This window comes from Orcinus orca, chromosome 6 (genome assembly GCF_937001465.1).
Source record: "Orcinus orca chromosome 6, mOrcOrc1.1, whole genome shotgun sequence".
Classification (NCBI taxonomy): Eukaryota; Metazoa; Chordata; class Mammalia; order Artiodactyla; family Delphinidae; genus Orcinus; species Orcinus orca.
In genome coordinates, this window is record NC_064564.1 from 103,871,722 (window position 1) to 103,885,632 (window position 13,911).

Here is a 13,911-nt window from a genome sequence, read left to right on the forward strand (position 1 = left end):
TATTAATTTGTCCATAACATTTTATAATTTAAGTCAGCAACTAATTCAGGGAGAAGAGAAATGATGGTCTGCTTTACAGATTAAGAGCAGAGGGTCTGGAGGGAGGGAGATGCAAGAGGGAAGACATATGGGAACATATGTATATGTATAACTGATTCACTTTGTTATAAAGCAGAAACTACCACACCATTGTAAAGCAATTATACCCCAATAAAGATGTTAAAAAAAAAAAAAAAAAAGAGCAGAGGATCTGGAGTCTGCCGCTATAGAACTAAATATTGGTTTTACCATTTAACCTTAACCAACTCACACCAATAGCTATTGATATCATTAACATCTCAGGTTCCACATCTATGAAGTAAACATAACAAGAGTATCCACCTTAAGATCTGTTGTAAGGATTAAATTTAATAATGCATGTAAAACAAAATTTGGAACACTAGCTGGGATGTAGTGAATACTCAGTAAATGTCAGGTATTGTGAATATTTCTCTAGATCAGATAGCAAGATAGCAGCAAAAAGAAGACTCAATCCAATGTCTCCTTACTCCTACATTAGAGTCCTTTAAAATTGCTGCACCGGTAGTAGTAATAGCCACCTTTACTGTATACCCACAATGTGCCAGACTAGATACTAGGTACGATTTATATATTTCTTCCACTCTTCTCAATAACCCTGTGAGACTGGTATGATCAGTTGTTTCATAGGTAAACTGAGACTCAAAGAGGTGATGGAACTCCCAAGAGTAAAACCATCAGGAAGCAGGAAGCAAGAAAGACCATGCCTTCCGAACCTCTGCTCTGTTCTCTGCATCCACCGTGCCCCCTGCATGGCTGAGGCAGGCATGGGACTGCTCTGAGTAGCTGAAGTCGGGGCTGCAGACTAGATGAATGACCCACTACTTTCTTCCTCTGCCCAGGGTTTCACCGAGTACCTCTTTGTTGCCTGACTCTTGGGATATTAATAGTCAGATGATGTAACCTTCTGGGATAAAGTAGATGCTCAACTCAGGGCTTAACAAGCCCAAAAGGGCATGCTGGTTCCACTCCAGTAGGCACGGATTGTAGCAGGTTCCAGTGACTGAGCTGGAACTGGTTGCCCTGCATGGGTGGGCAGGATATTTATGCTCAGGAAAGTGGATGGAAAACATTGACTCTGACCTCCAGGTTTCTTTGAGATTTGACTGGATGATTTGGTCTTCTCACAAAACCATCTCCGATCTTCACCGAAGATGATAACAATGCAAAGTCTGACAGAGGGAGAGTCACGGTGTCCTGAGTAGCCCCGTGAAATGAGTTTGGAATCTTGGAAAAGCCTGGGCCCAGAAGTGCTTTCTTGTTAGCCACGCAGCCTTAGGCAAGTCAGTTAAACTCACTGAATCTCAGATTTTTCATCTGTGAAATGGGAAGGCAGGTCCCAGCCACCATGAATGCCATTTTAAATGTTTAGGATTTAAAAATCTAAAAGATTCAAGATTTGTCTTAAAAATTAAAAAGATTGGTAAGGCGGGAGTGGGGAGAACCAAACACTCTTTTTGTTCTTGCTGAATTATCTGTGGCCAGAACGGCAAGGACAGAGTCTGAGCCACGGAGAGGTCTGTCCTCCTGGCCAAGCCCCACTGTCTGGCTGGGGGTCCTGGACAAGTCTTAGTCTGTATTTGGACCTCAGTTTATCCATCTGTGAAATGAATGGGTATAATACATCAGCACGTCTCCATAATAAAAGTGTGCCTAATAATAAAAGCTAATGCCCTTGTATGCCAAGCTCCTCTGATACAAGTGCTCTGATACACAGTAAGTATTCGTATAATCCTCATTTTTACAGATGACAAAACATGGCATAGATGGGTTAAATACTTTACCCAACATCACCCAGAGTGCTAAGTGGCAGAGTGAAACTTTACACCCAGGCACTCGGGCTCAGGTATCTATGCTTATAGCCATGTCGTCCTACCTCTATGTAGAGGGCAGGGTTCTCTGAGGCATGTCCCACCTCTGAGAGGCTGGGCTGCCATCAACGGATGCAAAGGGGACCAAAGTTTCCTGGACAGGACTGTCTGCTGAGGGTAAGGTGAGGACAGGAAAGATCAAGATTTGGGAGCACTGAAGGGGGAAAGAATGGGTGGGACCACAAGGTGGTAGCCTTGGGCCACTCCAGCTTGCGGGCAGGGAGGGTCTAGAGACTGGCAACCTCCACACCACCTACTCCACCAGCCACATCCTGAATTACAGGGAACTGGAGCGACATCTGGGTTTTAGTGAGTTCTTCTTTCCAAGATAAACTCACTGAGCAGAAAAAAGTGAGAAACGCCTTCAGTCTTTGGGGAGAGGTCTGATTTCACTAACACTAACACTGGGCATGGAAGCAGAGAAAGGCCATGCAGGACTCACTGATCATTGAGATAATACTGTCTGGGTCACTGGGTTATGGGAAGGACGTAGGTGAGTAAACGCCATGCCGAACAGAAAATGCTTAATAAATATTAGTTCAAACCGAGTCTCACTCAGACTAAAAGAAGAGCTGTCGTGCCCGTCAGCTGGTGCCCCGGGCCCTCTGAGGAACTCAGCAAGTACCCTGAGAGGGTGCTTACAAACTTGCAACCCAAACTTAGCATGCAGGCATCCACTTGGCTTGGCGTGTGGCTGCATCACTCGCTAAATATAAAAATGGGAAAAGTCTATCACACTCATTCCATGAATAACACAAAGGCCTTGATTTGTTCCTCCACGTGACGAGCATGCGTTAGGTCCAAATTTAACGTCGCTGTCTGGCTGGGGTATGTGTGTGTTTTTCCAAAAAGAGAACATTTCCAGGCACTTACTCAGCCCTAATGAGAATGTCTAATGCACAGTGCAGGTTGAAGAGGGACCAGGAGAACAGAGACTAAAAGGCAAGATCTGCTCCATTGTAGGCTCCTGGTAAGTACTGTTGACTATTGAATGGAAGGAAAAAATGAAGGGCTGGGTTAGAGCCCTATTTTGCTGAGTGGCCTTAGGTCAATCACTCTACCTCTCTGAGCCCTACCTTTCTCACACATAGGTTGGGAATAACTTTTCCTACCCTCTTGCATCTGGCAGAGCTGTGCTAAAGGTAAAAAGGGGAAAATAACGTAAGAACGGCTTCAGGAGTGAAAGCACTAGAGGGATGTCAGCTGTAGCTATTACCTGATCTCTTCTTGAGCCAGTTAGACCCCGTACATTCTGCACACTGCATTTTTTTCTATCTACTGTGCAAAGCCATTAATTACAGCTTTTCTAATACATCATTAATGTGACTCTACATACACTTTACCATTCAGGTGATTTCTGTCCTAGCACGCTTTTCTGGGGAGGCAGCAGCCTCGGAGTGTTCCAGACCCTGGGGCCAACAGGCAACAGATCTCTATGTGTCCATAACTTCATGTCTAACATGGAAGTGACATGTCTGACTTCTTGGTGAGAATGCAATGAAATCATGTCCATGAATGTGCCTGGTACAATGCTTCACACATGGTGGATAGTCAAAAAATTCTTGCATTGAGAGAGAGAGTGTAAAGGGCATAGTTCAGTTTTTGTAGCCAGATACACATGGGTTCAAATACCCAAGAGCAGCTCCATCTCTTCCTAGCTATGTGACCTTGGGTAAGTTTCTCTACCCCTCTGACTCAGTATTCACAGCTATAAAGTGAGGGTAATGGGGGGGGGGGGGGGCTTTGGTGTGTGACAGCCCCGGCTATGCCCAGTCCAGCTCCAGGGACCACCATGCACGGTCTACACTGCAGGGGGTGTTGTGAGAGTTAAAGCACCTGGCACATCAAGGGCACTTGGGGAAGGACAGCCCCGTTCCAATTTTGTTTGTTCTGTCATTCTTGGAACGGCCGGTTGTGGAGCGCTGAATCTCAGCCCTCGGCAAAGCAGGTCAAGCACGTGACAGATGTTAAACAGTTGTTCCCAGAGATGTCGGCCAAAAGGCCAAGGAGTTGGAGACCCTTTATTTTCTCCTCTGAAGCACAATTAGTTTGTCACAGCTGACAGATGATGGACGAGTATGCATCAGTCCAAGTGACACCGTGGGATCCATCCGACCTTCTGTTTATCATTCTAACCTCTCACACTTGGCCAGCTCCTTCCCTCCACCTGCTGGCCATCCCCTGCCTCCTGCCACAGTCTCTCCACTCGCCCTTCCCTCTACCCACCCCTCAAAGCCCCCACTGCATTCCCACTCACTCACCATCACAGAAATGTGGAGGATGTGCATCTGCTCCTCTACAATCTCTGAGGGCTCCTGGAGGGTGGGGGCGGTGGCCCGGGCCAGCTGCCCGGAGCTGCTCATGGAGACGTGGAAGTACAAGGTGCCGTTCTCCAGCCACTGCTGTCTCCAGTGCACCAGCGAGATGTCCGCTGCCGTGCCTGACATCTCTGCAAGACAAGACCCAAGGTGCTGGGTGAGCGGCAGGTCTGGCCTCAGCGCTCCAGGGAGGAGAGGGGCCACATGTATTCAGGAGCTCTGAAGGCACCTACCTGTACCAGGATGCCTCTCCCCACATGGAATCTCTGAGCCAGAGATCATCACTTCCATTTACAGATGAGTCAACTGTAGCCAAGGTTATCCCCAAACAACAGAATGGCAGAGGCAGGATTTGAACCCAGGTCTGCCTGGTGCCCTTTTGATACCAGCATGCATGATAAGGTATTCATTCTACTCCAACAGTGGAGGCGAACTAAGCAAGAGGTGGACGTGCTTACGTTCTTCTGAGGCCACGGAACTATAAGAAGGTGAAGGAAGGACATCTCTGAAGAGTGGGAGCTCAGAGTGCGAACTCTTCAGAAGATGAGTTGGAAATGCTCATGGCAGAAACGCAGAACCTCAGAGCCGGGAAGGCCCAAAAGAACATCTGGCCCAGCTGAGGTGCCTCGGGATCATCCTTTAAGGGAAAGGAGCCTGGCAAGTGGGTTGTTCTGAGCCATTTCTCCTGCTTCAGTCAGAGCCACTCCATTTTTTCCCTCATATTGTATATACTGTACTCTCAAGCCAGGAAGTACTGGCACAAAGGTTTCCATGGCTTAAAAATACTTCAAAACCCTCTTTCCTACTTCAATGTTCTCATATAACCAATGGGAAGTTAGGACTTTCTAGTCAATTGTAAGGTCACCTGACTTGAACTTCCTAACTCTTGCCTCTATGCTGTTTTTCCCTCTGAAAATGCTTTAAAAATAGTAAGTATCCCTTTAATAGTACTTCCAGTCAATGTAATTGTACCAATATAGCTTCTTATTAAGAAGGGTGAGAGCATACAGTACCAAAAGCATCCTTGCAGTGGGATCATACAACCTTTTCCTAGTGCTGTCTGCTAAAGGGATGTGTCCCTGAAAATATTTTGAAGGGCAAGGCCTATCAGTGTGTCCTGTGAATGAAGGGGAAGGGTGATGGGGTTGGTGAATTATCAGATCTTCCCTCAAGTGAGAGTTACTGTAGGAAACAGAGGCAATCAATCCATCAATAGACAAGTGGCCTTAACAGCGTCTAACGCTTGGACCTCTGGACGGAGCTACAGAGCTGACCTAGAGACAGTATTTCTACGGTCCCCAAAGACCTCATGTACATGCACACAGACATGAGCTTGGGGAGGACTGATGAGGAAGACGAGTTAGAACTTCTTATCTAGTCAGCTCAACCCATGCCCACGGCAGCCCCCATCACACCTGCTGACACTGAATGAAAGAGTCACCTTGAGATGAGATGATGATATTTGCTCACCAAATTCTACTGAATTATTCTTATATGTCCATTCCCAGTAGACTCTAACTCCTTCAATTTCACAATCAAAAGTCCTTAGGGTGGCTTCCCTGGTGGCGCAGTGGTTGAGAATCCGCCTGCCGATGCAGGGGACACGGGTTCGAGCCCTGGTCTGGGACGATCCCACATGCCGCGGAGCAACTGGGCCCGTGAGCCCCAACTACTGAGCCTGTGCGTCTGGAGCCTGTGCTCCACAACAAGAGAGGCCGCGACAGTGAGAGGCCCGCGCACCGCGATGAAGAGTGGCCCCCGCTTGCTGCAACTAGAGAAAGCCCTCGCACAGGAACGAGGACCCAACACAGCCAAAAATAATTAAAAAAAAAAAAAAAAAAAGGTTACTCATGTTCTTCGAAAAAAAAAAAGTCCTTAGGGGAAGAGCATCTGGCCCTTAATAAGTGCTATAAAAAGTTAGCTATTAACATTTATGATCATTATTATTATTATTAATAGGGACAGGATCTAATGCACCCTTCAGACGCTCTTGAGACATTCCTGATTGCCTGCTTTCTCTCCCACTCTTCATCCAGTCCATCAGGAAATCCTTCAAAAGGCATCCGCAATGCAACCCTTCTCAGCTCCTCTACCGCAAGCCACCTGGGCCAAGACACCCACCCTCCTCTCTTGCCTGCCTTCCTGCAAGGGCTCTTCAACTTGACTCTTTTCTTCCACCCTTGCCTCTTCTGTCTACGCTCAACCAGAAGTCAGAAGAATCCTGCCACAGCATAAGTCAGCTCACGTCACCACTCTGCTCTAAACCAACAGCCTCCCACCTCATCCCAAGGCAAAGACAAAGTGGCTGGAATATAGTAAGTTATGAGTCCAAGTGAAAACCTGCTTGGGCTTCCCTTGCTGCAGTAAGAGTGGAGGAGGGCTGAGATCATCTCAGGAGTACATCGGCTCCTAGAACGTAGGCCCCAAGGGGCCCCCCAGAGCACACTGTGTGGCCCCGGGGAGGAGACTGGCTGGGAGCCTAGTCTATGAAGCACGTCTCTCCCCAGCACCTCCTCTCCCCAGCCTCCCAGCCTCAGCATCGGAGGACGTGGCAGAAGCTTCTCTGGCAGCCAGCCAGCTGGGCCAAGGCAACGTGAAGACGTTATGGTGAATGGCCTTGCTCAGTGCCTTTGCTCGTTTTTCTCTCTGTGCATCAAAGCCAGAACCAGACGTCCAGGGAACCCAGCGCTGGGATTTGCCTCTGGAAATTGTTGTCTCTCATTAAGCAGCTCAAGAAGGAGGATCTGTGTGCTGTCAGCTGGGCAGGCACTTACTGTGCTAAGAGTCCCTGAAATGGCACCGGCAGAGAGCCCCAAGGCAGGCCACATCTGGTTGACACAGCCTGGTACAGAAGCAGGCAGAGGAAGCGGAGGAATCCTTCCTGAAATCTGCACCCCTTACTTCTGGAGCTCTCCCCACCTGTGCCTGCAACCCCACCATTAAAGGAGCTTGCCGCCATCCCCGTGTTCAGATTAGAAAACAGAGGGTCACGCAGGGTTAGTCACTTGCTTAAGGTCACTGGTGAACTGGTACCCAGCTGGACCCAGTGGATTTCCAGACTATGTAATTTCTACTATGCCAGTTGCTCTTATAACATCTCCTTTTCCTTGACTAAATTAGCCCATAAACCAATTGAGCTCTTTGTTTGCTACGGCGATGAGTGCACAGTCAGCAGACAGTAAACGCTAAATGATAATAGCAGTGTGTGAAACACAGTAAATATTGAATCACAAGAACAGCTCTGGCCTTACTCTATTACAAAGAGGGGAAAAAAAAAACAAACTATTGCTGGGAGGGGAGATGGGGCATGAAACCTCAGAGGGAAAACTGCCTCAGCGGAAGCAGAAGGTGTTGGTCATTTGTTCTCTCATTCATTCATTTATTCATGTGTTTCTTTGTTTAGACACTCAACACACCTTACCGAGGACTTACTCAATAGCAGGTGGCTTAGTAGCTTGGAATCTGGAGTGAAATGAGACATAGCTTTGCCTTCGGGAAGCCCACAGTCCTTTAATGGCAGAAATTCTACCCCTGCCCCATGTCACTGTCCACACATGTGCACACTTTCCATTTAATGTGACCCAGGACACCATGCGGCATCCTGATCCACCTCTCACATCATCTGCTCATAGCATACCCCAGCTCTACAGGAATTACAACTACTCCTCACACAGGCCAGGCTTCCTCTTGTCTCAGCACATACAGACTTTCTGTCCAGTGTCTCTGGAACTCTCCACCCAAAGCCTGCAAGCTGGCTTCTTCTCAGCCTTTGTCTCTCAGTCCAACTAACACCTACTCAGAGAGGCCATGCCACTCTTACCTAAAGTACTCCTCTCCAAAACTATAATTCGAAAAGATCCATGCACCCCTATGTTCATAGCAGCATTCTTTACAATAGCCAAGACGTGGAAGAAATCTAAGTGTCCATCGATAGATGAATGGATAAAGAAGATGTGGTACATATCCACAAAGGAATATTACTCAGCCATTAAAAGAAGGAAATAATGCCATTTGCAGCAACATGGATGGACATAGCGATTATCATACTAACTGAAGTGAGCCAAAGACAAATATCATACAGCACTGCTTATATATGGAATCTAAAATTTAAAAAGATACAAATTAACTTACTTACAAAACAGAAATAGATCCATAGATATAGAAAACAAACTGTGGTTACCAAAGGGGAAGAGGGGGAGGGATAAATTAGGAGTTTAGGATTAACATATACACACTACTATATATAAAATAGATACACAACAAGGACTTACTGTATAGCACAGGGAAATATACTCAATGTTTTTTAATAACCTATAAGGGAAAAGAATCTGAAAAATATATACAAAACTGAATCACTGTGCTGCAGACATGAAACTAACATGACATTGTAAATCAACTATACTTCAATTAAAAAAAGATTAAAAAGAATAAAGTACTTCTCTCCATATACATGCACTCTCTACTGTACCACCTTTACAAACACTTTCTATGGAACTTATCACTCTTAGAATTTTACTTCATGTATTTTCTAGAACATGCATTTAATACCTGTCTCTCCAGGACGGCAGGGACCCCGTGTGTCTTATTCCTGCCACATTTCAAGTACTTTGGCACATATAAGTGATCAATTAAAAAAAAAAAAACTGAATTGCTGAATGATGAATACACACACAGATATACACTCATACATACATGTGTTTATACATATCCGTAATAAGATGATGAAAGCAGTGTTGAGGTTCATTAGGGAAATAAAGAAGAAGTAAAGGTCCACGGGGAACTCGAGGGTGGGACAGGACTTTCCTAGCTTTGAGACCAAGAACCACTCCCAAAACGTGGTAACATGAGTGTTGCAGAGGATGGGCATCTTGTTAGCCCTCGGAGGAGAGAAGGAGGCAGAGAGATGGGCTGGGCGGCTGGGTATCTCAGGGCAGTGAAGCCACATGCACCAGAAGGAGGGCAGTAGAATGTCAGGGCGGGAATATGGTTCAGACACAGAGTTAAGAGCTTTGGGTGTCCGGCAACAGAGTATACTTTTTTCAGCATGCAGTAGGGAATCAGCAGGTAGATTTACTCCGAGAGCCGGTCCTGGGTCCGTTAAAAACAGGTCAAATAAATAGTAGCACAACCAAGGCTAGGTTCTTGAAATTCCCTGATGATTGATTTTCCAATTGCATTTTCCCTCTCCTCTTCCCCTAGCCCCTGCATATAAACATTTCATTGAAGTCTTCAAGTCATATTACAATCAAACTTAAAGCAAAAGGGGGACTAAATGCATTTGGTTGGCAACAAAGATGATTCCCATAAAGGCAGATTATGCTGACATGATGAATATAAAATGAAACAGCAGATATTAAAGTGGGAGAATTGGTGCACCATGCCTTCCGGCGGTAGACTGACTCCAATGCCTGCCTCCCTCCCACCCCGAAGAGCTTAGTTTTATATTGGAATCGTAAAGAAACCCAGGCATTGCCTCTTCACCTTTCACTGTTCTCCCCACATGGGCTGCAACTCGTGAAATATTCAATAGGCTCAAATCCCCTCCACTGCCCGCTAAAGCCAAGCAAGGGGATCAGCCTTCATCAGTGATTCTGGAAAGACCTCCACCCTGCCTCAGCAGCCACGGATGCCTTTCAGCCTCCTGGAAAAGAAATAAAAAATCCCAAAGGCGTGTTGTGGTTTTAATTGGCTTGTTCTCCCTAATCTATGGCATTCATTGTATTTTTATTTAATTCCTGAAGGTCATTATGAAAATAAGCAGCTCTTCTGTTCACCAGCCATCTTGGTAACGTCTCCCAAGTGGCTAACTAACCCGTCTTCAGATTCCACAGCACCAGCTGACCCTCCTGCAGATTATTCACGTTAAGGCCAGAGAGCTCTTCTGATGAGTTTGCAAATGGTCTTTGCCTCGCCATGAGGGGGAAAGCAGACGTTCTGTGAGATGAACTCACAGCCTAGGTAGAAGGAGAGCTGGGAAAGGTAGTGACATTGACTTCACGCACCCCTGACATTAGCTGTTCCAGCCTCTACACAGTAAGTCATGAGGAGTGGGCTTGGGAAATACATCTCAAATACACACCCTTCCTTATCATCTCTACAATATCAATCTCTACATTGTTATCTCTAAGTGGTTGCCTTACTGCAAACCTTTATCATCTCTCTTGTGGACTGCTTTAAATGGCTCTGTGCCAGTCAGTGTCTCATCAGAAAAGAGAAGACACACTCAGTAAGGTGACTGAGAAGTGTTTAATAATGGGACCATTTACAAAGGCTTTGGAAGTGTCTTAGGGTTCTCAGAGACGCAGAAGCGACAGAACATATATAGATATATAGAAAGAGACTTATTATGAGGGGCTCGCCCACATGACCACGGAGACTAAGAAGTCCTACAGTCTGCCATCTTCAAGCTGCAGGCCCAGGAGAGCCAGTGGTGTGGTTCCAGTCCAAACCCAAAGGACTGAGAACCAGGGGAGCCAATGGTGTAAGTCCCAGTCTGAGCCAAAGGCCTGAGAATCGAGGACTAATTTCAGGGGGCAGGAACAGATGTGTCCTGGCTCAGGCAGAGAGCAAATCTCCCCTTCCTCCACCTTTCCGTTCTATTCAGGCCCTAGAGGGACAAGATGATGCCCACCTGCACTGACAAAGGCCTTTATCCTTTACTTAGTCTACCCATTCAGATGCTAATCTCTTCCAGAAACACCCTCACAGACAAGCTCAGAAGTAATGTTTTGCCAGCTCTCTGGAAATCCCTTAGCCCAGTCAAGTTGACATATGAAATTAATCATCACAGGCAGGGTTAAGGCCAACCAATGATGAAGCATCTCAAAGCCGGCAACAGCAAGGAGCTGTCACCATCCTAGGCCTGAAGGGGCAAAGGAAGGGAGGGTTCTATCACCCTGAAAGAGCCATAGCTGTAGGAAAGGGCTGCTAGTCAGCTGCTGTGGCTTTCAGGTAGTATTGAATTCAGGGGTGAGGCGGCTGGAAGAAGGACCTCAGTCCTTGTCTTCTTTGAAGAAAGAATTTAGCAAAGAGATCAAGACTGTGAAACAGATAAAGCATTTATTAGAAGCAGTGTGCATGTGGAAGAGCACACAGGTGAACTCAGAGGGAGTTGCCCCGAAGAGGGGCAACGAAGGTCGCTTACGGGGGAGGCAGTCTTCCAGGTGGTCTCTGGCCAATCATCTTGCTTGTGCCCATATTTGGCCTGACTCAGGGTCCTTCCTGGTGGGTGTGCACATCTCCCAGCCAAGATGGATTCCAACGCGAAGGTTTCTGGGAGGCTGGCAGGACATATTAAGGGCTGGTGTCGCCTCGCTCCTTGGGCTCCCCCCTAGACTCTCTGCACATGTGTCGGGCTGGGAAATCCCCTTGACCACAAGAATGAGGAAAATGGTCTCTTTGCACCCACCCAATCAGGGCCCAATGCACCTGCTAGTATCTTATCTCAAAGTGTCAGCAGGAGACTGGTTGTAGCTGCTCAGCCTGGGGCCCAGCTATCTCCTACCTCAGTATAATCCAGCAGAATAACCTAACTCTGACAAGGCATGACCAAGCATGGAGGTGATAGGGTAATAAATGCTTCAACCTCACCCTCTTTGTACCTGCTAATCTCTTGCAGGTGCCTAACATGGACAAACCTCAACCAAGCACCCAAGGGTGCTCCAGTGAAGCAAATCATACGGGTCAGCCTTCCAAGGCACACAGCAGGGGGGAAAAGCATGGAGAGTGGATCTCAGGGGGCAAATGGAGACTACCGAGTAGCCCCAACTATTATCCTTGCTCCCAGGCTTCTTTCCTTCCAGCCATCCTTTAAAGGGCTACCACGATTACATGTCTAACTTATAAATATGCTCATGTCACTCCTTTGCTGAAAACCTTTCAATGGCTCTTGATTTCCCTTAGGATAAAACCTAATTTCGCCAACCTGGCACCTGCATTTCTCCACGCCTTACCTTATTTCACTCCTTCCTTTGCACTTGTATGTTAAATCTGATCAAATACTTACGTAATCTTCCATACACACTATCCTGTTTCTTACTTCAACATCTTTGAAGACATTTTCTCAGAGCTTGGTATAACCTTTCCTACCAAACCCCACCCCTCGCTCTGGAAGACTTCCTTGACCCCCGTATGACCCCCTCTTTATGCTTCCATTAAGAGGAAATACTGCCTGCTGCATAACATTATAGACTGGAGACCAACTGCTGGATTTTGAACCCCAGTTCCCCTGTGTTCAAGTTGTATGTCTTTGGACAAGCTTTTTGGCTTCTTCATGCTTCAGTTTCCCCATCTATCAAATGAGAATAATATTAACAGCACCTGCTTAGTAGGGTTGTCGTGAGAATTAAATGAGATAATACAAACAAATTAGCTTTTAACATTAATCTTGATCCTCAGTGAGCATTCCACAGTTCCATTTGTTACATATTACTTCATATACACAGGTGATAGCATCTTATTGTAACATGGTATTTATCTATGTTAAAATGGTCTGTTTATACAGCTGACTTCTCTCACTGGGCTCCAGTGCAGGGATACATCAGAGCCATTCGTGTGCCCTCATGCCTGACACGGTAGTCGAATACAGAGAAGAAGCTTCCATAAATCTTTAGTGAGTTGAACTGAGCTGTCCTCATATCTGAATTCAGATGCGCATCCCCAGAAGACAGAGAAAGGAGATGGCAACTCAGGAGGCTAATGACGGCTTGATGCCCATATAACCACTCTACAGAAATGTATTCAACAACTGGCTCAAGTTTAAGCACCCTGAAGAATGCAAATGAAGAGAAAGACAGAACTTTAACTTTCAAGGAGGTTGCATTCTTATGGAGCAGCAGAGGAAGTTTATATAGAAAATACACAGTCCTATGATTCTGTTTAGAGATAAGTATATGCATATACAGCTGGGAAGAAAAACACTGGAACATCAAGATTGGGGGGATCAGAGGTGATTTTAATCATGATTCATTTTTCTCTACATTTTCTACACTGAATATATATTACCTCTGTAGCAGATACAAATATGTGCTCACCTTAAAATTCACTTAGTCAACCAACCTTTTCTGAGGTCTGGCATAAAGAAACTCTATCCTCAGGAGCTCAGTCCAAGGAATGGAAAAAAAAAATCAGGCTATAAGTAGCTATAAATCAAAACAGGAAGCTTAGAGCAGAGGAGAGAACATCTGGCTGAATCTAGAAAGTATTCAGAGAGGAGTCTTAAAGGATGGACAAAATTTCAACAGGTACCCACGTAGTAAAGGATATTTCGGATGGAGGAGTGGCACAAGGACAAGAAGGCAGGAAGGTTGCACGTGAGCAGAGGAGTGAAGTGGGAGGAAGCCAGTAGAAAATATGGAAGCTCATCATTGCAGAGGAAACACAGAGAGACTGATACAGCGTTCTGTAGAGAGGAAAGTAAAATGGGGGTTACCATGCTATACCTATGGACAATCTGCCAGCAGAATAAAAAGTGTTAAGTCCAACTTGGGACTCCCTCATGCAATCAGACCAAGTCCTACTTCAGAGGCTAATGAATCTCTTCAACTGCTATAAATGAAAAGGATGGATGGATGGATGGATGGATGGATGGATGGATGGATGGATGGATGGACTGACGGACGGATAGACAAATGGATAGACAAAGA

At 46.0% G+C, this 13,911-nt stretch overlaps 1 protein-coding gene across 6 annotated transcripts in view; it reads right to left on the reverse strand.

The window, feature by feature from the left end:
• Positions 1 to 13,911, reverse strand: part of ASTN2 (astrotactin 2) — a 917,697-nt gene that overhangs the window by 762,811 nt on the left and 140,975 nt on the right. For all 6 annotated transcript variants that reach the window (XM_049711017.1, XM_049711016.1, XM_049711015.1 and 3 more), the window contains exon 2: positions 4,211 to 4,398. In XM_049711017.1, the coding sequence (XP_049566974.1) occupies positions 4,211 to 4,398 (188 nt within the window). The remainder of the gene's footprint in view (positions 1 to 4,210; positions 4,399 to 13,911) is intronic.